General features: G+C 41.1%; 1 protein-coding gene across 1 annotated transcript in view; it reads right to left on the bottom strand.

Moving 5' to 3' along the window:
* Positions 1-19,203, bottom strand: part of LOC138223968 (cytosolic phospholipase A2 gamma-like) — a 34,570-nt gene extending 15,367 nt beyond the window's left edge. The window contains exons 1-3 of the mRNA XM_069180150.1: positions 19,153-19,203; positions 3,122-3,264; positions 2,791-2,810 (exon numbers count right to left, since the gene is read on the bottom strand). Coding sequence (XP_069036251.1) covers positions 2,791-2,810; positions 3,122-3,264; positions 19,153-19,203 — 214 coding nt within the window. The remainder of the gene's footprint in view (positions 1-2,790; positions 2,811-3,121; positions 3,265-19,152) is intronic.
* Positions 19,204-25,683: the final 6,480 nt, after the last annotated feature.

Genomic DNA, 25,683 nt, shown 5'->3' on the forward strand with positions numbered 1-25,683 from the left:
GCTGTGCTTTTAAGCAAGGAATTTAACTCAGCTTGCTTTAACAAGATGCCCTGATTAGTGCAAGATGTAAGGGATAAATGATGTTGAACGTAATTTAATTTAGCTGTTACTTAATTCTGCTTCATGGTGCAGCTGTAGATACTTTTACAACTGCTGGTAGTGCTACTACTGCCATTGCTTTGAGAGATACTGCTGTCGTTGCTACGAGCATTAATATGTAATATTATATATTACAAGAATTCCCTAGAATATTTTTTAAGCCAATTCATCCCTATAATGTTGGGCTCTAGAGCAAATACAGTATATGAAGTGGGAGTCTTGCCTTTGTTGTATTTTTCCTTGTCACCCAGCTGTGACTTATTCACTGCAGCATAGATGGGGTAAGGGTTGGTCATTTCTGCATCTTCCTCCTTCGAAAGTTTGCGATCGTCCATCTGGAAAGAACCAAGTGTGTATAAATAACCATCAAAGTCCAGAGAAGAGCCACAGGACACCTTCAGTTCTGATGAAAGGCTGAAGGCACAAAGAGGACAAACACAACAGATCTGAATTGAGCGTTTTCTGTATTGTGAGTGATGAGAGGAGACACAAATACTAATATGCAAATGAAGGTGAAGAATGATATGCACTGTGTGAGCTGGGTGAGGTGGTCTGTACTGCCACAGAAGCTATGATTGCTGCTGGAAGTGGTGTTTGTTGGACCCTGTGGTCTGTGTGGGTCCAAATGCTCCGGTATAGTGGCGGGGATGCTTTACTGTAGTGGGAGCCGTCTTTCAGATGACACATTAAACCGAGGTCCGGACTCTCTGTGGTCATTAAAGTGAAAAATTGGATTTGGAGTTATCCTGGTGTCCGGGACAAATTTCACCCCTCAGCCTTTATTGTGGCCTCCAAATTGTCCCCATGTATGATGGTCTGGCACCCCCTCCAGGGTGTACCCTGCCTTGTGCTTGTTGCTTGCCTGGTAGGCTCTGGCTTCCTGTGACACCATAGAGTATAAAGTGGTTTGGAAAATGATATGACATGATGACATTTGCCTAATACTGTGCTGTGTTTCTGTACTAACCAAATGACAAATACAGCAATTGGTTAGTGTAAAATCACTGCTGCTTCAGTTGCACATGCCTCAATTTGAAAAAAAAGTCTAAAGAAATCTCACGACTTGCATTTTGTGCAATTTTGTATCCAGCCATTCAAGATATTTGTGGGGGAGAAAGAGATATGCCTTACAGCATAAAGTTAGGTTACTAACTATCAAATGGTCTATCTGTTTTTGTAACTGTTATAAAATCATTGGTCTATGGGTTAATTGAATCATTCTTGTCTTTCTATTTAAAAATATAATCGTTAATATTTTACAAACCTGCTATTGCTCTGTAAAGTATTCACAAAGCAGTGTAGATTTAAAGAAGGTTTTGTTCTAAAAACAACACAAAAGTAAATGTTGTTTTACACCATTTGTATCACTGAGTATGTAATTATCTCATTCTGTTCTGCATTGTCACTGAAAGTCCATATTTTAAATTTAAACCAGTTCTCACAGCATGATGCTGCTGGTGTCGGCCTGGATTGAGCACAGATTCAATGAGATGAAGGATGAGGACAGCAAGGTTGAGCACTTGATTGGTCATGTATAAAATATAAAAGTACAGTATGTATATATTTTATATTGATATATGTACATAAATATAAAAAGTATAAAAAATGGGTGGTATGAATGGATGGATGTTACAGCTTGAAAATATTAGTTGTTTGTTAAAATATTAATATTGTTAGCAAATTTACCAGTTTCCTGACAAATAAGTGTTTCTAACAAAGACTGAGTTTTGTAATTTCTTTGTAATGGTTGATCTACATTAATGGGATTCAGCATTTCTACCACTATTTCCAACTGTGTAATTTGCAATCTATGTGTACTAGGGCAACAGATATGAGCATTTTCATGAGAATATCTATATGAGAAACTCAACTTTTTGCTGCTTTTCCATTACAGATTCAGTGAATGATTATCTTTTATGGAAGATGTCTGATATCTTTAAGGGAGCTGGGACTCTCACTTCAAATTCATCTTGAGAGAACCCCGCTCTCTGGAGTAGGTCACCTCTTTAAGGTGAAAATGACTAACACAGAGCTGCAATTTGTCAGTCCAGCTTCCCTCCCAGCTACTGTAAATCGCAATTGAGAGTGCAGGTGTTGAACACTGCCAAAGACAGATGCTACACAGAGCTGGGTCACCCTGACCTCTAGTGGCCAGTTAATGTAACTGCTCCCAAAGGTGTACTAAACACCTTCTACTTCATTGTCTCCTGGAGGGCTTTATAGAATCACCATGATTTTTGCTGTTATTGGTATTATTAACACCAATATTTTATTTTTTTCCTATTTATATCTGAACATGAAAATAAATCCTTTGTCACTTGCCATTTGTCCTTTCTCTTCGCAGGCACTTTTGAGAAATCTGACACTATATCTTATGGAAAAAAGGACAAGTTCTCAAACTGACACCCAGACAGGGAGAAAGAGACACTGCAGAGTGAGACAGAGAGCTTGACTCACATACAACTGGTTACATACTGTACAAACACACATACAAGAAGGACAAGAATGCTGACCTCTTTCACCACCATGTAAACAAATATTGCCGCCCAAATATCTGTACAAGAAAAGTTCTCATCCTCTATTGTCTTCATGATTTTCAGCAAACTTTTTATGTAGCTGAATTTTCCATTGTTGAGAGTTTCCACCATTTTTGTTTCTGCACATCCACTTGAGAGGACCACTGTGGGTTACGGTACAGAGAGGACATACACCTGCAGTGTTAGACACACAAACACACAGAAAACATTTCACCAGTGTATGCACTGTGCACAGCTGAATTCACAGCCTGAATCCTGAACCTTCTGAATTTGCAGGGTTACAATGCACACCTGACAGATCTATTGCTCTTTCAAATCTTTCAAGCACTTTGAGAAGCCACCTTTAAAGGCGCTTTATAAAATACAGTTTTTTTAATTATTATTATTATTATTATTATTATTATTATTATTATTATTATAATTCAAAATGGGAACTGAATTCACAGGCTCATAGCTTATCTTGGAGCCCAGTCTCTCAGACTCACCAGGTGGATCCTGACACTCCACACAGGTACATGATGGTGTCCAGCAGGTTCTGAGCCCCCAGCTCAGTTAAAGTCCCCATGAGAGCCACCGTGGCGCGCAGACCCCCCCCAGAGCCCAGCACAGCGATGGGGGGAACACAGTCCTGATTGAGGAAGAGAGGAGAAGACAGAATCACAGAGGTCATGGAGGCCAGGTCTAGTGACCCAGCGACTTCAGAAACACCATTAATAGTTACTTGGCCTTACAGTATCTTCTTTTAATTTCCCTCTCCTTCTGTCTCAAAGAGGATGGAGCTCTTACTTACTGATTGAAAGGACTCCCTTGTGATGCTCATAGATGCTGGGTTTATGTTAAATACTGATATTTTAAAGTATTAATTTTGACCATAAAACCATTTGTAATTTTTCTGTAAAAAAAACATCTACCAGGAGAAAACCTGTGATTATTTCTAAAGTCATATTGTTCTGAAAGATAATTTTGTCTATTTCTCTTACAGACGGTGTGCAGCAGTAAAGTGTCTGGTCTTGCAAACAGAGGGTTGTGGGATCATTGTTCCATTGCTGTGCTGTCCTGCTACACTTCCTCTGTACTGCTCCAGTCCTCCCAGCTGTACAAATGCAGCATTGCTGAGGGTGACCCTGTGGCAGACTGGCCTCCAGTCCAGGAGGAGAACCTTCAGACCTTCCATCAGTCTGGACAGCAGCGTGAGTTTGAGCCTGAGCAGCTGTTAGACTAGAGTGTGGACTTTACATCACTGCATACAGCTTGGGGCGGTGCAGTGTAGAGGGTTTGAGTGCCCCTTGCAGACACTGCTGTTGCACCTTGAATGAGGTACATCTCTCCAGTTCTTCCGGTTCACCCAACTGTATAAGTGGGCACCAGCACTGCTCCTGTTCAGTTAGACTTACGAGCACTGCTGGGGAAATGCCTTGTGACAGACCAGCATCACATCCTGGGGGAGTCATGTGGTCTCTCGTCTGCTTAACACTTTAGAAACCAGGATGAGATCATGCCCACTGAGCTGCTGCTGAAATCCGTTTAGCCAATTAATTCCAAATGTGGCAGACGTATGCACTGGGACATGTGAGAGTGAGAGGAGATTTTTTAGATCGGCGCCGGTACGTGATGGACTTACAGACGTGCGGCGAAAGGCAGGGATAGAGACTCCGCAGGCAGACGAACGTAGAGAACGGCGTCCTGTGCTGCGATGGATGTAGCGAGTCGGTCGTAAAATCCCAGTAGAACGGCAGTAATCGAATGTGTCTTTGACCAGGAAGTAGCTTTGTTTTAGTTGAAGAAGTTTCAGTGCAGTGTACCTCAGAGACATGATTGATGAAACGAGACGGGAAGGAAATCCAGAGAAGGCGGTAGCAAGAGGTGAAGGTCTTCAGTTGAGTAAGTTCACAATGCAGTGGAAGTCGCACCCGTGAACTTGTAACGTGAAGCGGATGAAAATAGATAAACTAGAAATCAGTGCAATCGAGGAGAAGAAAAAAAAAGGGGAAAAAAAAAAACATAAATAAGTAGATAGAAATGAAAAACTGGTGAGAGGAGCGGCAGCCAAATGCGCCAGCGTTCCCTCTCGACCGGAACCGGAACCGGTCTTCTGATGAGAATACAGGTACCTATGTTCTGTCAAACTGCTACCCAATACAGTGTCTGAGTGTTTTAGGAATGTAGTCTTCTGCTTTTCAGAATTGCTTGCGTGTTTGCTTTTACTGAACTCTCCAAGAATAAAAAGTCCTCTGATGGAGTACTTACACACACTGATCTACCTGCAGGCTTGAACTGTGTCGTAATACTCAATTTTCAGAAACAAATAACACATGAGTGCAACACATAATTAAAGAGCACTGCTGGAGATTACTAGTAAAACATATACCAGTGTAAGGCAGAAGCTGCAAGTCATAATTTAATTATCACCTTCTAAGCCTTATCAGTATTAAGATGATAAGCATTCATCTACCTTGTGGGGGTTCATGCTGTCTTTTTTGTGAAGAATTCACTTGCTTCAGTGGATCTGTCAAAGAAACAATATGTCAGAAGAAAACTCTTCACATTAAGAAGACATCCAAGAATAGGTTGTACTAGTCCAGACTTAAGAGAGGCACAGGCCTCCTGAGAGTGATTCTCAGCCACATAGTTCCCAATTTATCCTGACATATCACCTGAAATGAGCAAGGACCAGTTATTTACAAGATGGGCTTCCCTGTCATGTCCTTTAACTTTCATTCAAGATGGCTCACTGGAGCAGGAAAAGTGTCTTCTGGCAGCCTGAGTCTTTTACTTTCACATGAAAAACTGACATTATTTTATGTCTCTAAAGTGTAATTATCAGATAACGAAAAACTACTATGTAAAATCGCCAGACGCATTCACTTTTGGAATATACAGTACAGGTACTGCTTAATTTCCTGAGTCAGATTGTAAAAAGATTATTTTCCCACAACCGATACCTGGATCTAAAATAACACAGAAATGACAGAAGGGAATGTCTTCCTGAAATTAACAATTTTGTTAACAATTCCATCATTTAAATTTATTATTAGTATATTTAAAGACATTATTTTTTTGTTCTGTTTTAAAGCAATGTGTGCCTCACCTTAAAGATTTCTTCTAAATCGACTTCCCTAAAATCCTGTGCAATACTGGAAGAAATGTGATCCAAGGGTTAAACAAAGGAATATTTTTATAATTCTCTATTACGATTGCATGCAACACAGTAACTGATATTAAAAATTGCAATATGCAAAAAAATACAGACAGTGTTGAGCATTATATTTATCCCAGAACATTATTTATAAAAGATTTCATGCACAAGTTTATAGAATAAGTATAGATAGTCTAGTTGTGTATATTATCAAATACAGTGATAGATAAGATAAGATCACTTTATTGGCCATATACAATTTCCTGCATTAGGAATTCATCTTCTTGCATACCCCAGCTTGCTCTCCATGAAACACAGACAGGGAGAGAAGCTTGGGGTTAGAGCACCAGGTTAGCCATTGTACAGTACAGCACCCCTGGAGTAGTTGGGGTTAAGGGCCTTGCTCAGGGGCCCAACAGAGTAGGATTTCTCTGCCAACTGTGGATTTGAACCAGCAACCTTCCAGCCACAGGGACAGATCCTTAGCCACAGTGCATACTAGTACACACTAGAACGTCAATAATATTGCTAAAGTAAGTTCATATTTAGGCCTTTTACACTAGCAGTTTACCATAATGTGTCCTGTACATACTCACCTGTCTCAGATGTACCTCAGTGTGGAGATGTACAGTAGTCCAACTGTTCCACACAGAGTATTTATACATCTGGAGGCTGCAGTGCTCTCCACATTTACATACAATGCTCACGTCTACAGTTGATGGCAAGATAAAAGGCCAAGGTCCGTGGCTGGAAGCCAGCATTTCATTTGAAACATAACCTTGATTCCACCGAAATATGTGACAAAAAAGACAAGCCTAGTTTGAGAAGTATTTCCTGTTTCATCTACCTGAACAGTCCTTATCATCACAGTTTCCTGCAGTCTTATTTTTCTCTGTTCCAAACTGTCAATTAAAGATTAACCTCATTGTTATCCCAGATAAATATGTATTTTAAAAATCTTTTACAGATGATTCTTCTAAATATTAACTTAATTAAAGGTACAGTTACTGATAAAACAGAACACAACCTAATTGTACACATAGGGATTACAATGATGCTGTTGATTAAACAGTCCAAATATGTAACTGAGAGCCCAGGTGGCACAAAAAAATAGAACTCAGTAGGTTTTAAAGGAATTAAGTCTGAGTCTTCTGACTTGGACCACATATCCCCAACCTTTGTTCATATCAGTAAAAAGTTGCCAGTATCTTGATTGTGACAGCAGTTAGCTAATTAAAACAATATACGATTAAAACTGGCCGAACCAATAGCCATGTTTTCAGCTCCAAACTGTCCAGTGGTGTCCTCAGCTGTCCACACAACTGTGACCACTGCAATGTCCCAAACACCTGAGAGCCTGTTCAGAGCCACTTCACCCTCTGATAATTAGCTGTCTGGGTCTCTTTAGGGCTCACAAACAGGATGACAACAAACAGCATAGGGGTTCCACAGTGTTCATGGTCTTCTGCTGCAGATACAAGAATCACAGCAGTGGCAGTTTCACTGAATATCAGCAATATAAAAAGAAATAAAATTTTGTTATGTGTTTAAGATTTAACTGCTGAAACTCTAAAGGCATTTTGTCAAAGCACAAACTGAGCCCTGTACCCCTCATATCACTTCCTCAGACCTTGATCAGTTGTGTCATTACCAGCTGTGACCAGGATTCCTCAGTAAACACTCAAATGGCATCCTCAATAAGGACTGGTGCTCAATAAGCAGATGGAGTTAAGTCAGACTAGTTATACACAGTAGTTCAGTAGTGACCCCAGGCAGTACCCCAAAGCCGGGCAGTAAAGTCAGTGAAACATCATCACTCAAAGTGCTGCCTGTCCCCTATTTATTTTAGAAAATTTTGAATTTGTTTATTGTGGGGTCCTCAGGCTAACAATGTTCTCTCCTACTTTGGTAATACATTTCCAGTTCATTAATGATTCCATACTGGTAGGGTTAAAAGTTATTGAAAGAGCACCTCAACCAACTCATAGTGTAAACATTTCCTAACACTGCTATAGAATAGATAGTATTGTAGGTAAATCTGTAGTGTTATTCAGTTTATTTCTTTCCATTTTTAGCTGAAGCACAGATACATAGAACACCAAATGAACTCTGCAGATGTTTATTGTTAGTATGGATGTGCATCCAGAAATTGATTTTATGTATAATTTATTTTCAAACAACCATTTAAATATATAATATAATGTAGTATATATTATATAACATAGTATATATAAGTGTGTAACTTTAATATTTATCTTCAAGTAGTTTCTATTTGTAGCACAAATTTGCCTTGCAAAATGATTCATCCTAATGCAATGTCTGTGCATTTTGTTTTGTCCAAGATTGAAATCATGATGCATTGGACTTTGTGTTTTTTAATCTTAACAGTCTACTCTAGTTACCCTTTTTGTAAATAAAAAATGCAAAGAATGCTGAAATTAATATATTTTTAAAGAAAATTAGAAGATTCTCTTTTGCTTAATGCATAGTAACAGTCTGGGGTTTTCTGGGTGACCAGAATGTTAGGCATCTGAAACGCCTTGTTTGTAAATACTCTACATAAAGTAACTTTGTTTGTTGTATGTTCTGTGTAGTGTAGCTTGTATTTTGCAATTATAATAAATATTTTTTTTTTAACCAAGTGTGCAGGGATTATCACTCCTCTGAACAAAGGTGTGCTGGAGAACAAATAATTCATGTGCCTCTAATTATACCAGCCACTTGGGTTTATTGCTAGAAATCACTTAAAAGTCAGGGGTTATGAATAATTATTTCACTGATTGACTAAACTGCTCGGTCAATTGCTGATTTTCACCAGTTTCGTAACTCCCCATTTGTAACAATACTAACTGCTAAAGAGCTACAGTACTTCCCAGGAAGAATAATTAAAATTCCAAAAGATAAATGTCCTCAGGGCAAATAAGAGCTGTTTGCTCTTTGATCTCACTTACAGGTTATGTTTTCTTTAAAAAGAAATATGAACAGCGGCTTGAGTCAATGCCCTCGAGAGGAGAACAGAGGAAGTGGTGTGAGATCAGCTTGGCAATTTTGAAAGGGCTTCTTTTAAATGTGCTCCAAAGCAAAGGGAGAGAAGAAACAAAAATGCACGCTTGGAGAATTTGAATTACAGGCGCTTTGAGAGAGCAGAGAAAAATGTGCCTTAGCTCTGGAGCTCTTAGTGAGGTTGGGCGAATGTACACCTTGTGGCAGCGTGAAGAATTCTTATAGAGGAGCCGAAATTGCAGTCTCGCGCAGCCGTGAAAGGATAGAAAAAAGGAAAATAACATTGGGCTTACAGCAGAACTTTAAGAGAAAAACAAAATTATGCTTTGCTGTGCCACAGGAGCACATAAGGTCTAGCTGGCTGTTCTTCCTGTAAAAATGTCTTATACCAGAAATGTCAACACATGTCAACATTTTAATATGCAATATACCTAAAAAAGATGTGGCAGACTATACTATTAACCAGAACTATAGTATAAAAATACAAATATAAATAAAAATATAATCCTACAGCTTTACTTTATGGAACTTTAGGCAACAAAACATTCCCTCCACCCCACGCCTAGTTTTTAGAATATAGGACATGACAGCTACGAGAGAAACACACTAAATCCCTTAATTGTGTGACAGGGCTCCGTGACATTATACATGTTACAGAAAGTCAGCATTCTGTGTGAAATCTAGACAGAGTAGAATTCTCCCACAGGAAGAGACACAGTCTTTAGCATAGGGGAGTTTGTGTAAGAAGCAGCACTGTGTGGTTCCCAGAACCACAAGCCATCATGATTGAATCTTAATGGAGGCGGTGAAGAGCAACTGTACACCTGTCAGAACTGAGCTTTTACTTGTTGGTGACTAAGAAAACCTAGCATGCAGTGTCTTAAAATAACATTCATCTCTTTCCTATAATGTCCTGTTTTGTTCAATTACAGATAATGTGTACACATTTTTAAAGTGAATATATTTAAACAAACCATGAATACTCAAACTGACAAATTCTGCAAAAGTGAAAATATGTTGTGCATATGTATTCAGCATCCTGAATCAATATTTGGTGGAAACACCTTTAGCCACAGTTACTACTGTTATCTGGTTTGGATAAGTGCCTACCAGCTTTGTTCAATGGGATAATGCAATTTTCACCCATTTTTCCTGTTCCTGCCAAATATGTTTTGCTCATGAGAAAACATGTCTTCCATTTTTGAAATTATTTCGCCTGTACACACCTATTCCCAGAATAAATCAGAAGCAAACTACAAAGGCAGCATGGGGAGACATGATTGAAAAATGTTTCCTTATTCCATGGAAGAGGTCTGCAAGAGTGAAAGAATGCATTCTTATTTATTAACTTACTGAATTTTAGCTCTGTCAAGTTATTCAACTAAAATTATCAGTTCTTGCCACCAATTTTCATTCAAACTCAGGGTCTAGGTCACTCAAAGACATATACTTTCTTATTCTTAAATCACTCCAGTGTTTTCCTGTGTCTTTTAAAGCATTCTCCTTCTAAAAGGTGACTTTTCATCCCAGTTTTAGGTAATCAGCTAAAAACCTGAAAAGGGTTTTTCTTTATGATTTGTCAATACTATGTACCATTCATTCACTCATTTTCAGTAACCTCTTACTAATTCAGGGGCATGGTGGCTTGGAGACTATCCCAGGAAGCACTGGGAGCAAGGTTGGAATCACCCTGTATGGGACACCATTCCTTCACAGGGCACACGCAGACACAAACACAGACACACATACTCCAGAGCCAATTTTCCCATAGCCTCCCAGCATGTCTTTAGACATCCATGAATATTGCATCCCAGAAATTGAATTAAACGCCCCAGCTCTCTGAGGCAGCAATGTTAACCATTGTGCTAGCTTGCCACCCTTGTACTTTTCATTTCCCATTCAATTTTGACAACCATCCCTGGTGATCAGAAGCAGATCCTTAACATTGTGTTGTCACCACCATGCTTGACAGTAATGATGGTGATAACTAGTTTATGCACTGTAGGGGTTTGAGGCAATAGTGTATTCTGAAATCATATGAGACATTATTACTGCACACAGGGAGAGATCATTAAACTAATTTTGTGGCTCATCAATATCTGTACACTTGGTATAGAACATAAATAAACATATAAGTATATATGTTTATATATAAATTTATAAATAAACACGCTTCTTCGCTTCCTACACTGGCTATGTCCCTGACCTCTACAAACGATATATTGATGACTGCGTCGGTGCCGCCACATGCTCCAACGATCAGCTTGAGTTCTTCCTGCACCATTTCACCAACTTCCACCCGTCCCTCAAATATACGGTTAACATATCTTCCACTACTCTTCCGTTTCTAGACATCAACTTCTCTATCAACTACCCCCGACTGTCCACTTCAGTTTATTACAAACCCACGGACTCACACAGCTACCTCCTGTACAGCTCATTTCACCCCAACCACACTCAAAACTCTCTTCCTTTTTCACAGTTCCTTAGGTTACGACGATTATGCAGCGACGACATCGACTTCGAGAACCAAGCCCTCGAAATGTACTCATTTTTCATCAACAGAGGATACCCCAGCAGTGTGATTGACAGGGCCCTTGCCCGAGCCAAAAACACCCCCCGGACCATCAACCCGATCAGGAACTCCCACCGTAACAACCGCATTCCTTTGGTGCTTCCTTACCACCCTAACACACTTCCTATCCCCAGGACCATTAACCACAACTTTTCCATCCTACAGGATGATCCCTCCATTAGGGCCCTCTTTTCTGAACGCCCTATCATCTCATATCGCCGACCACCTAATCTGCGTAACCTACTTGTTCACAGCTCCCTTGACCGCCCTCAACAACCATCCACACCAGGCACTTTCCCTTGCAAAAGAGCTCGCTGTATCACCTGCAAATACACAGCCACCACCACACTCATTCAAGGCCCCTCAGGACAATTCTGGATCACCCAGACAGCATCTTATACCTCCAGCAACCTTATTTACTGTATCTCTTGCAGTAAATGCCCAGCCATCTACATTGGAGAAACAGGAAGGAGACTCGGAGACCGCTTCAGAGAACACGTCAGGGCTGTGAAGATTAAAGATCTCTCCAAGCCCATTGTTTCTCATTTCACCTCTGACGGCCACGACCACTCTAATCTCTCCGTCTGTGTTCTCAAAGACGGTTTTCCAAACTCATACATCAGAAAGACCACCGAAACTAAAATTATTCTGCAGCTAGGATCACACATTCTCCCTTCCCTTAACGACAGACTACTGTTCTTTTAAATTTTCTCCATTCATTGGAAGTTTCATTTCACACCTCTCTGCACCCATTCTGACTTCACACCTCTTGATTGGCCTCTCTTTCTGTCCCCTGCTCCCGCCTCTCACTCCTCCTCCCTCCCAACCTTTGTTCTCCCGCTACTTTACCTTTGCCTACTGCCCTGTCTCTCTCACACAGCCGAAAAGGCTCCACGGCCGAAACGTTGTGTTCTCTTTCTTCTTTTTTTCAGCATGGAATAAACCTATTGCTTGTTCCTTTGCATAAATAAACATATACTGTACAGTATATATAATATTGTGTCGCACTACTCTAGTCCTAAATAAAGAGTCTGGGATAAATATTTTTCATTTGAGATGTCTGTCTGCAAGAGAGACAAGTAAACACAGATGATCAAGGGGGATTTTCTGGTAATTAACATCTCTCTGAGTGAATGAGAGGACGCACAAAAACACAGAAAAAAACAGAGAGGTGTGACACAGAAGGAAACACAGAAACAGAAGACACAGAGAGAAGAAATAAAAGTATCAGCCTTTTCTTCCTTTGGTTTGGTAGTGCAAGAGGACCTTTCTCTGATCAGTCTTACAGACCAGATTCATTCTGGCTAAATAAATTGAACATGATTAGTCAGAAAGTGCTATTCTATTTATTTTAGGAAATTATTATTTCATTTATTGCGGAATCCTCAAGCTAAAAATGTACTCTCCTAATTTGGGGATGTATTTTTTGAATAGGTGGATAGATACTCATGCACTTTTGGGCATCTTTGTTGTAGGAAGGGATATTTAGTCTTGGGTAGAACTCTTGTATATGCAGTAGGACATTACTCTTGTTGGCCTCTCAAGATACAGTTATTTATTAAGAACAAAAAAGTATGGAAAATGTTATGCTCTGCACTCCTTTGAACCACACTGACGAGGACAAGAGGGGGACTCTGATGACAGCGACAGAACAACATGGTAGGCAGCAGTTACAAGTGATAAGCCCACAACAATTGGCGTAGCAAATGACGTTACGGGTTGCCTCCACCGGTGGGAGGGATCATCGTATCCCACTGGTCAGCTACCGCCCACCTGAAGCTGGGCAGCCCCCACCTAGTAAGGTGTTGACCTGCCACAGTCTTTTTGCTTCATTGGGTGCATGGAGCTTAGAGAATCAACTTGACAAGCAGACTGAAAACACTGCACCAAGCAAACACAGAAGCACTAAATGATCACCAGTCTTGCGCTTAGCAATTGGAACATCAGGACCATGTGTCCAGGCCTTTCTGATGCCCAAGGTCAAATCAACGACTCTAGAAAGACAGCCATTATCAACCTAGAACTCAAGAGGCTGAGTATTAACATTGCTGCCCTCCAGGAGACTAGGTTCCCTTCAGATGGCAACCTCAGGGAATAGGACTACACTTTCTACTGGCAGGGAAGGGGCCCATATGAACCACGACAGCATGGTGTCGGGTTTGCAGTGAAAAACTCTATCCTTCCAACTAGAGGCTAAGAACGCATCCTCTCGCTTCGTCTTTCAAGCTCTCAAGGCCCAGTGAACATCCTGAGCGTCTATGCACCAACACTTTGCTCCCCTGCTGGGGCCAAGGACCAGTTTTACGAGGAGCTTGACACTGTAATCAGAGATGTATCTGTCATGGAGCAGCTGTACCTACTTGGTGACTTCAACCCCCTAGTAGGATCCAACCAGGACTTCTGGGCCACCAGCATTGGGCATTTTGGCATGGGCAACATGAATGAGATTGGGCAAAGGCTTCTGAAACTATGTTCTTACCACAACCTCTGCATAACGAACACATTCTCCAACAAGCCGCAAAACAGAGTGTCCTGGAGACATCCCAGGTCTGGTCACTGGCACCAGTTGGACATGGTCATTACAAGGAAGACATCACTAAACAACATCCTAAACACTTGCAGCTACCACAGCGCTGACTGTGACACTGACCATTCCCTGGTTTGCTGTAAGATGCAACCCCAGCCCAGCCTCAAAGTAGAAAGGTCGCCCTTGCACCAATACTGCAAAGACAGCAATCCCTGAACGAGTGTTTTGCAGACTCCATCGAAAAAGCACTTCAGAATTGCACTATAGACGAAACCGAGAAGAGATGGAACAACATCCGTGACGGAAGTCCAGACTGGTTCGAAGCTGGATTTGCTGAGCTGAAACCAGTTATTGAGGCAAAGTGGACAGCCCTCGTCAACAACAAGAGGGACCCTCACAGCAGGAAAACACAGATCAACGCTCAACCTACTGCTAGGCGCTGTGCCAACGACTATTGGCTGAAGCTCTCCAAGAACATTCAGTTGTGCACAGACAGTGGAAACATCCATGGCATTCACCACGGAATCAAGGCAGCATTGGGGCCCTTCAAAATTTAAGATGGCACCACTGAAGTCATCTACTGGTGAACCCATCTCAGATAGGAATAAACAAATGGCTAGATGGGCTGAGAGCTATCAATCACTCTATGACCAGGAGAAAATAGTGACAGAGGAAGCAATCAAAAGCATTGAGAACCTGTCTATCATGGAAGACCTCGATGGCCTACCAACAGTAGACGAGATTGGTAAGGTCATTGACTCCCATTCCTACGACAAAGCCCCAAGAAAGGATGGCATCCCACCTGAGGTCATAAAGGCAGGTTAACGGACAGTTAAAGCATCTCCACAAACTCCTGTGCCAGTGTTGGGAAGAAGGATGGTCCCACAAGACATGTGCGTCACCAACATAATCACCCCGTATGAGAAGAAAGGAGACCGTAGTGACTGCAGTAGCTATCGAGGAATGTCCGTCCTGAGCATTGTTGGAAAGGTACAGATTCAGCCATTCAAAATGCATAGTAGAAACCCGAACTGCATGCAATTACCCACAAGTCACTGCGTTGTACTACGGTACTTGATTGGCTGGCCAAAATGACCGACAGGGGCACTTGTGGTGCATTGGTTGTTAGTGAAAAGATTTAATCATTGAATCTCTTTACTGTGCATGTTTTAATCTACTTAATATTGAATATTTCTGGGGAATTTTACAACTAATTTAGTAGGGAAAATTTAGTAGCTGAGCATAACATGAAGAGAAGAGAAAATGTGTTTTGGGTTCATTGTTCATTGCTCTTAAAACTGCAGGCATGTCGATAAATAACTGGAAATTGTTTCCTTATTCCACAGAAATGTTTTTAAACAGTGAAAGAATGCAGATTATGAAATAGTTCTTAAGAACATGCCCTGTGTGGCAGGTGCAGGTATGTTGGAAAAAAATAAATACATTTGAAGAATAGAAAAAACTAGAGATTGAATTTCATTATTTTACATGATATATGCTGTGAAATCTGATTCTATTCAGGAAAATATATATTATTGTGTTACATACAGATGCAGCCATTCAAAGTGCGCGGCACAGACACGTACCGCGGGTAATTGGCTACGTCATCACGCCGCGGTACGTGATTGGTTGACCGACAGGGGCACTAGTGGTGCGTTGGTCAGTCATAGAAAGATTTAAATGTCTTTACCGCAGGTAAAATGATAGTATCCGGAATTTCCGCAAGGTGGAGTTAATAAAGCTCAACCTCTCATGTTTGAGCTGTCGCCATCTAAGTCTTTACCGAAGATAATTACTAGTAGTATTTATAATGAATGACCTTGGACAAGCTGTTGTAGCGGCAAGGCTTATTAATAAGAAAGAATTAAGTGTTCTAAGCTTTCCCAAATGAGGCCCCATTTCTTTGTTCATCTCTGTGGTGCAGCCACAGAGAAACTATTCATGCAGGCTGATTTAAGGTTCCTGATAAGGACAGCTCCCAAAGGGGGATGCACTTAGCTAAGCCTGGCTATCATGATCAATGGTCATCCATTGGCGCCTATTTGTCTAGGGAGTGCCAGATGGACATCTGGACTGCATTCCTAAGTGTCAGGAGTAAGTGACTCATATCTCACCTTGATCAACCAATCAGGGACTGGTAGGGCCGAGTAACCCACGTGGGACTCTGATGCCCATGGAACTTTCAGCCAATCAATGAGCTGAAGTTCCTCCAGGTAAAAACAGGCAACACAGAGAGCCTGAGAGATTCAGAGAGATTCAGTAAGATTCAGTGGAGAATTCTGTGGACTTTTCCTAAAGGGAATTCAAAGGAAAATTCCAGGGCAGGACCGCTCAGGAGCAGAAGGCTCCCAAGGGCAGGACATTCTCGCAGCGTGCCTCCTGACCATCCTGAGACTCAGCCCGGACAACCACGGAACGGCCAGTGTGTCCGAGTGCCAGAACTTTGCTTTGTTCTAAGAGTCTAGAGCGGAGGGTGCCAGAGAGTAACAAGAGGATCCACCCGAGGAGTAACCAGCAGCAGGCCTCGTGGACAGGTCGGAACTGTGGACAGCTGAATCACTATTCAGAACTAGCTCTTCACCAGGAACGAACCGGTACTCTTCCTGACTTGCTGGGACCCACAGTCATCTTTTCTCCTGTGCACAAACTTTACTAGTTAAAGCCAACAGTAACTAGCCGGACAGTGAGCATCAGCAGCGCACCGTCGCAAGCCGCACAGCACAGCCTGGCACACAGCCAGAGAGCGCAGATTGGACAGCAACAGCCTGCAACTGTTTCTTTGTGCCCGCAGGAGATCTGAATCCCCAGAGATTGGATGAGTATTCAACTTCAATGCATTACAGCTCGAGAATTCAATTGTTATCCCAACCAGTCGATATCAATTTAATTCCTAAGAGTTATATACTTGTTTTGAGTATCTAATGTAGAAGTTATAACCAAGTTCAGTTACGAAACGGTCTTAATGAATGATATACTGAACGTATGTCCTCTTGATGTGTGTAACACTTTGTAACTGACTGAATATATACCTTTTGTATTCTGATAACCCTCTCGATAAGATCTGTTAGGTTTACATGCATATTTTATGTATTAATAAATGTATCCTCGTGTATTAGTACCTGTGTGTGTGCGTTGTTTGAGTTATGTCGCATGATTGGACTCTAAAACCACTTTGTGATTTACTGCTACAATTAATAATTGTCTCAGTAAATGCCCAAACCCTACAGAACTGGTGCCTTCAGAGAGCCACTACATTTAATTTTGCTATGGCAACGTTACATATTTGGCGTCCCTGAGCCGGTTTTCTTACACTGTAAACTTAAAGTATTGCCCTGGTCCACATTCTTTTTTTCATTGACCGTCTTTGTAAGAGTAACACCACAGCATTTCGTTGATCCAATCACGCATTTGTTTCCAATCATGCAAAGTACAGTAATTTTTGAGAATCTCCGATTCACCATGCCTTTCACATGCTCATAAAATATATTGATTTAGGAACATAAACATATTACTGTATGCTAACTGTACTGTATTTAATGTCTTTACTGTTCCTGATTTATAAATCACAGGTTGGGTGTTGAAATCTAGCTGGAGCCATGACCTTTTTTTTTAACAAACATTTCTTTGAAAAAATAGAATAGCAATATTATGGACAATGAATTGACAATAAATATAAAAAAGCACATATTAAATTTGGGAAATTTGGTTTATGTCAAAGCGCAATGAAACCTATAACTTGATTCTTATGGACGCCCGGTCCCGCCAGGGATTAAAAAAAACATGCAATCGCGTATCTAAAGAAATAACAGTATAACTATGTTCATGCACAAACAGTAGCATGTTACATTAGTAGACTTGACTTTTTTTAGGGTAGACTTGACTTTTGTGCCATGAGATATACAATAGATTGTCATTAAACAACCTTATGTTTATTAATCTTCCTTGTTATGCACTGTGGGAATGGTAATGTAATGGGAATTAATTTAATCAAAGAGATGTCTCTGGTTGGGGAGCGGGAGAGCCGGCAGGCAGGCGGTGGGTGACGGAGAAGAAAATAAAGGCAGCTTTTAACTCCTCAAGTCTGAGTTTTTGTGTTTTCATTCTGTCCATCGAAAACCTGTTTATATGTGACCTTTCAGAACACCTATCTTTTTTCTTCCTAGCACAATTTATGAGCACTCTGATTAAATTAATTCTCATTACATTATCATTCTCGCTGTGAATAACAAGGAAGATTAATAAACATAAGGTTGTTTAATGACAAACTATTGTTAATCTCAGGGCTAGATAGTTAAGTCTAGCCAAAAAAAAGAAAAGAGAAAACATCGGCTTTATTTAAACTACAGCAAAAGTATTAATGGTTTTTAATTACCATACTTTTATGGTACATGACTTTGCTAAAATGTATTTTAAAATAAAAACGATTACAAACGCCAGCAGAGAGACAGAAAGACACACAGTTTTTCATTGTCAAAAAGTAATTGTTTTTTTACTTTGTAAGCACCCAGACAAACGCAAATGGGTTTTTAATAAAATGCTTTTATTCATTCTTAATCAGACTCACATTCCCCAATGTCCCCCGCCCCGCTCAACAATCCTAGGAAGAACACCAAACAGCCTGTTAATAAAATTGTTGCAATTTTGTTCGGTCAGTTCTTCCTCCCATAATTTGCAGATCGCATTGAACAGTTCTTGCTTTGTGCTGGGTTTAGAAGTTTTCCGAACATAGTCTTTCAGCGAATGCCAAACCATCTCTGTCGGATTTAAATCTGGGGATTCGGCTGGAGTTTTCACCCAGTTCACTCCTTCTGCTATAAGCCTCGCCCTTACTGCTGTGTTTTTCGGATCGTTGTTTTGAAAGAGACGGTCCCTTGATCCAAAGTGCTCCCTGATATATGGGGCGGCATGCTGTTTGACCACAACTTCCTCGAAGAATTCACGATCCATAATTCCTTCGAAAATAAGAAGTGGTCCCGGGCCTCTTCTAGATATACCCCCCAGACATGAACCTTCAGTGGATGTTTGGGCTTTGGCTTGTCCACATATCTCCCCTTTTTGCAAAATGACATTGTTGCAAACTGTTCCAGAGCCACTGTTGTTTCGTCAGTGAGAAGTACATCATGAAATGCCTCCCCCTGTTCAATCCATTGGAGCGCTTGTATGAATCTTTCCTCTTTGTTTTTTAGCCTTATCATGGGGCATGTGTTGGTTTTTCTGTATCTCCATCCAAGCCTCCTGCGCACTCTTCTTATCGATGTCGGACTAACGCTCGCACCGAGGTCAGCCCATAGCCGTCTTTGGACTTGCATCGGCGGTAGCTCATCATTTTCATCAATCAGTCTGTCGATAGCTCGCACAATAGGACTTGAAAAAAAAGAGATCAACAGTTAGTTTTTAAAAATAATGTGCGTAATTTTCTTGTATTTACATGCAAGAGAATTATTTTTAGAAAGTTATTTACCTTTGAATCGTCCTCAGTTTAGATTTTCTTTGCCTCCTCTCCCCTATATAATGTCGTCTCACTGTGCTTTCATAAACGAAGATGTCCATCGGAGCCAAATGCTGTACAATGTCCCGTGTTGACTTCCTGTGTTTTTTCATCTTCATTATTTGGTGTGAGAGAGTCTTCGTGATTTTGGCCATAGTCCGTCTCCTTACCAAACCGATACAGTGGTGCAGCTTATAGTCTGTACCAATATACTGTATAGTATGGTACAGATAAAATTTACACCATACCGATGAGCTAATACCAGGGAAAGGCACTCCTATTTTATTTAAAACACAATACGTCAGGAAATGTGTCTGATGCATTAGCAAGTTAAAACAATTGCGTCGAAAACCTGGGTGTAACAGCTGTTCCTTTTTCTGATCACTCGCTCTCTGGATACACGTCTCACCTGTCCTGTTCTCTGTTTTCCTAATTTGCCGATTATGCCTGCTGCGATCCACTCCTGCCCTTATACCTAAAGAAGACTATTTTAAATTTCTTTGTGCGGTCCATTGTGCAATTAACCCTTGTATGTGCTGTCCTTAGACAAAACAAGGCTTGCCAGATAATGTGAATCGAAACCTGTTTTTCTAACTTTTAAAGTCGTGCGATGTGTAAGCAGGAACACATCATTATATCTTACATATGAAAAATACATAATATAGCTCCCAAACAAAAGCAAACGTGTTTTTAATAAAATACTTTTATTCACTCATAATCTGACAATTTCAGGAAGACTAAGGAAGGACTAAGGGAATTGTCATCTGTTGTTGAAGCTCTGTGAGCTCAGTGACTTTGAGACCACTTGTTATCCTAAGTTGTTTGAATCGCCACAATTCAAATAGAGAAAAAAGAGCTGGCTGACAAGATTTAAGATGTGGCTGTCAATGTTGGATTAAAAAGAACACATTGCCCGACATTGGTTGCATTGCTTGAAAAATAATTTTATTTCGAGAGACTGGATAAGTAATTCAAGTGTTTTTTTAACTTCCTGAAAAACAACTAATAATTTAACAATATGTGCAAACGTTTCATGATATGTCGCTGTTTTGAATGTCTGTGGAGTGTATCTTATTTGCCTGTTCTGGCTGGTGGAGCTCATCCAGCTGTGTCTGGATATCTCCGTCAATTATGCCGCTAGTGTGTATTGTCTGTTTAGGGTTCTGTAGCATTCCACAGGGCTGGACAGCTTGTTCCCCCCTCCCGCCCCTCTCTGTGTACAGTAGAGCCTCCTGTGCTGGCTGGACAGGAGGCTCTACTGTACACAGAGAGGGGCGGGAGGGGGGAACAAGCTGCACAGCTGTGTGGTTGAAGCTGATACCCTGGATTCTCTCCAGACACAGCTGTAAGGGCTCCACCATCCAGGACAGGAGGCTCTACTGTACACAGAGAGGGGCGGGAGGGGGGGGACAAGCCGATACATACTCTTAGAGTTTGATTAATAGGGAATATAATATAAAAATATAGTACTAAAAATAAGATACACTCTACAGACATTCACAACAGCGACTGTCAGAAGATAGGACACAGCGGCTCAGAGACCCGCTGAATGGAAAGAGGCACTTTAATGTTCTGTACGGCTAATATTAAAGCCAGTAATTTAATATTCTTTTCTGTATGTTTAACAATAGTGGGTACTGGCCTAATTCAGCCCTGCACCAATTGTTAAGTGTTAATGTGTTGTTGTTAAGTGTGAATTTGTACCTGTTTCCCTGAGGTCTGGCTTTTTTTCTGGAAAACCATAACTCTGGTCTTGTCCAGATTGACTGTCAGCACCCAGGTCTGACAGTGCTGCTCCAGAAGTGCCAGGTTCTGCCGCGGCCTCTGTTCTGTGGGCAACAGCAGGACCAGGTCGTCTGCATGGAGCAGGAACTTGATTTCTGTAATTAATGCAGATCAGAAAATCAAGGAACAAAACAATTATTGCGCTCGGCTCCTCAATGGGCTTTGACGTCCTAATGCGTTGGTTTAACAGTCCGGGTGTGGCAAGCCTCTAATGTCTCCCGACTTCAGCAAAAGGAACCTGCCTTTCATTGGAAGACAATGAACACATTCTAGCCGTACATGAGAATATAGCATAAATACACCAAGGATTGGGTGAGTTCCCATCACAAAAAAAACTGCGAGCCTGCACTACAGCGACCACAGTACAGTATGGAGACCAAGACCTTTTACTTGAAGAGACATGTGCTTCTGCCGGCCCAGCTTCCAAAGAGTGAAGGGTAAGCAAATACAGCAGGCTTCATCTGAAATACACGATTATAGCGCATATTACAAGGTATTATTGCCGTTTTGAATTTTACATTAGATTATAAATATTTATTCGTAGCCTGTTCTTCAGGAAATCACCGCACGGGCGAAACGATCTTCGAAATCTACCACCAGGACAGTAAAAAAGAAACCAGTAAGATGGTAAAACGCAAGCCTTCTTCAGGTGTGACGGTCTTCTGCTCAGAATTAAACGCTAAAATGCAATGTAGGCTCTGAATGGGTTCAGTTATGATTTGGGCTTGATTAAGGACACTGCCTTTCATCTAAAATCCTGTTTGAATCCTTCTAAACTAAAAATTAGACTCGAGAAGAAGGCTCTGGTTTTTAATTTCTCTTTTTTTCTTGGAAAAACATCTTACCCACTGCAATCCAGGCACAGAAGGATTAAAAGAAGCCAGACAGGCAGGGGGAAGAGTGAGTTCTAAATAAAGAGGTATCCAGGTAACAGTGAAGGTAACAGCCGCAGATGGCCTACTTAGCCCGCCAGGATTACCCTACTCTCCTGGAGGAGGCCCACCGGGAGATAACGCTCCAGGCGTTCCTCTGGGCCCTGGCGCCGACTGAGGTGCAGCGCCACTTGATGCTGGCTATGCCGGTCCCCTTGGAGCAGGTCCTGGCTCTGGCTGAGCAGGCTGATGCCGTATTCGAGGAGACCGGTGGGCACCAACGGAAGGGTGCACAGGGAATCAGATGGGGAGGAGGAGAGGGCCAGCACGGCGATGCTGGGGGAACAACGATGGCTGGTCATCTGCCACCGCTGTGGGGAGAGGGGGCACATTGCATGGGAGTGCCGGGCGCTGGAGCCCCGGGGACTCCGGAGGTCGACGGGAAACAGGAGCAGGGCGGCCTAAAGGGGAGAAGGCCGCCCTTGAGTGACGCTACCCGCACTCCGGAAAGCCAGAAGGAGAGCTTCACCCCGCCTGCTGCCGTGGGAAGGGTTGGCCACAGCCAGGGCTTATTTCTTCCCTGCCTCATCGAGGGCAGACCCTGCCAAGCCCTCGTCGACACCGGTTCGACCATCACCCTGCCAGGCCTGGTGTCCAACACGGGGTGCTGCGCCGGGGGTGGCAGGTGCCCTACAGCGGCGAGGTCACTGCTTGGCGGCTTCTGGCTGGCAGTGCACCGCTTGGAGAACTGCCCCACGGAGCGACCGCAACACCACAAAATGAAACCTATTACTCTATTCTTATGGACTCCCGGTCCCGCCAGGGATTAAAAAAAAAAAATCCCGTATCTAAAGAAATAACAGTATACAGTAACTATGTTCATGCACAAACAGTAGCATGTTACATTATTAATTTGGGTGTCTCCTCTTGGTTTTGGTCTTTTTTTTTAAATTACAACCCATAAATAAGCTGATACTGTTTAGACTTTTAATTAATTTTCATGCAGATGGCTGGTGACATGTTCCATAAGAGTACGGTAATTAAAAACCATTAATACTTTCATTGGAGTTTAAATAAAGTTGATGTTTTATCTAGGGGACTTCTAAACTGTGAAAACATGTGTCTGTCTTTCCATGGGGGGAAGGGAATCTTTTTCCTCACCTTCAACCTTATCGCTCCCTCTTTACTCTCACCATCTGATTAAGAATGAATAAAAGCATTGTATTTTTGTCTGGGTGCTGACAAAGTAAGCACTCTCTCGCTTCCCTGGCGTTTGTAATCATTTTTATTTTTAAATACATTTTAGCAAAGTCATGTATTTTTAAAATCTTAAGATTTATATATTTATGTCTTTATTTAGTGGTTTCATTAGTGACAAAGGCGAAACTTTCTTGTAAAAATGTGTTTTATGTAAACCAATTTTCGGTCCCGTCGTCTCCGCTTTAAAGGTACACCCGTGCTGGAAGAATTTGACCTCAGAACGTTTGCCCAGTGTACTAATATAGGCACATCCCGGAATTTTGACTTGACTGTGTAAAGAAGAAATATGAAAGACTACTTAGCACAGATAAAAAAGCTTGGACTCCCATGGACAGTATCTTATACACATATCTTTTTCTATTGTCTTTGTTGATCTCTTGAGGATCCTTGTGATATTTTGAGCTCTCGTTGAATGATAAAAGTGTCGCAGTTTAAATAATTTTCGTTGTTAGAAATTATGAAACGCTCTGTTAAAACCAAGGGAGTTTTTCTATCTGTTATAGTTAAAGAAAATGCCCGACGAACTAGGGATTGAACAGTTTTTCAGTGCTTGTACAATTGATGGAAATGTTCAAATAAATGTGCTAAAGAAATAAAAAAGTTATTCCTTTATCATATTGGCTAGCTAATGTCCCATCCTTGTTAGTTAGATCAACAAAATGCTGTGGTGGGTGTTACTTTTTGTCGATGAAAAAATAAAGTCTGTTGCGAATAGTGTGGACCAGCGGTTGCAAATAGTGTGGACCAGCGTAATACTTTGAGTTTTACTGGTGAAGCTCATACAGCTGTGTCTGGATATCTTGGTCAAATATTTGGCTAGTGTGTATTGTCTGTTTAGGGTTCTGTAGCATTCCACACCGCTGGGCAGCTTGTTCCCCCCTCCCGCTGAAGACTGGACCACTTGAAAATACCTGTGAAACCGGTTTAATTGGTCACAGCCAGCACTCCTGCAGAGAGTGATGAAAAACACATGAAAGACTTTGGTGTTTAAAATGTTTAGGGAGAAATGGAGTATTGGTGTGTGACTTGTGGAGTTAAAAGCTGCCTTTATTTTATTTCTTTCCGTCACCACCTGCCAGCGAGCTCTCCCGCGCCCCGACCAGAGAGAGACACACGATGAAAAAGCACATTGTGCTGCTGTAATACAGTTTAAATTGTATTTCATTGCACTTTGACAGATCGTCTTTAAATCAATTGTTGATTTAAAGTTTGAAAGTAAATGTTTATATTGTGACACATACAGCCTCCATTTCTTAATAAAAATGTAAACAATCATTTGCCCAGCCTAAGAGGGGGGGTCTGCTCTCAGTGACAATCCTCCATACACTCAAGTGAAAAATTAATTAAGCCAATGTAAACGTCGTATTTACAATTTGTTGATAATAAAAATGTTAAGTTCTCTAAAGCTTTGTGGTAGTTTACCCAGTTTACCCATTGTTATTAAAAATGACTTGGATTCGAACATGTTGTGATATTTAGAAATATAAAAGTCAATTAATTGTCCATTTCTATATTTATGTCTTTATTTAGTGGTTTCATTAGTGACAAAGGCTAAACTTTCTTGGAAAAATGTCTTTGCTGTCTTGCTGATAGGTTAAGCTTTCGAAACCCCAAAGTCATGTGACTGATTTTTCGCCCTGTTTTGTTGGTTAAACACAATGATCACAAGCACCACCATGGTAACTAGAATGTGTAGTTTTTAATTCAGTTTGAATTATAACTATGTACTGTCTTCATACTTGGCCAGGGCTTTAAAGAGAGGGCGCACCAAAAAGTTTCGGTTTCGTCGTCTCCACTTTAAAGGTACCCCCGTGTTGGAAGAATTTTACCTCTAAATGTTTGCCCAGCGTACATAGGCACATCCCGTAATTTTGACTTCACTGTGTAATGAAGAAATATTAAAGACTACTTAGCATCGATAAAAAAGCTTGGATTCCCATGGACAGTATCTTATACAGTACACATATCTTTCGGGGGTTTCGGGAGAGCCAGGCTGGCAGGTGGTGACGGAGAAGAAAAATAAAGGTTTAACATGCTTTAACTACGCAAGTCTGAGTTCTTGTGTCCGTCCTATCTGAACCCGAAAGTATTACAATATGTATCTATATAGCAGGTGGTGTACAGCTTTTTAGTACAGATTACACTTTTCTAAAATGTATTTAAAAAAAACACACACGATAGAAGCAGGAAGCAGAAGCAGGGACAGTTGTCAGAAGGAAAGAAGGTGACTATTCGTTGTTATTAAAAATGACTTAAATTTGACCATGTTGTGATATTTAGAAATATAAAAAGTCAATTAATTGTCCATAATATTGCTATTCTATTTTTTCAAAGAAATGTTTGTTAAAAGAAAAGTCACCGCACTGCCTGGATTTGAACACACAACCTGCAGGCTACTAAG

Source organism: Lepisosteus oculatus, chromosome 18 (genome assembly GCF_040954835.1).
Source record: "Lepisosteus oculatus isolate fLepOcu1 chromosome 18, fLepOcu1.hap2, whole genome shotgun sequence".
Classification (NCBI taxonomy): Eukaryota; Metazoa; Chordata; class Actinopteri; order Semionotiformes; family Lepisosteidae; genus Lepisosteus; species Lepisosteus oculatus.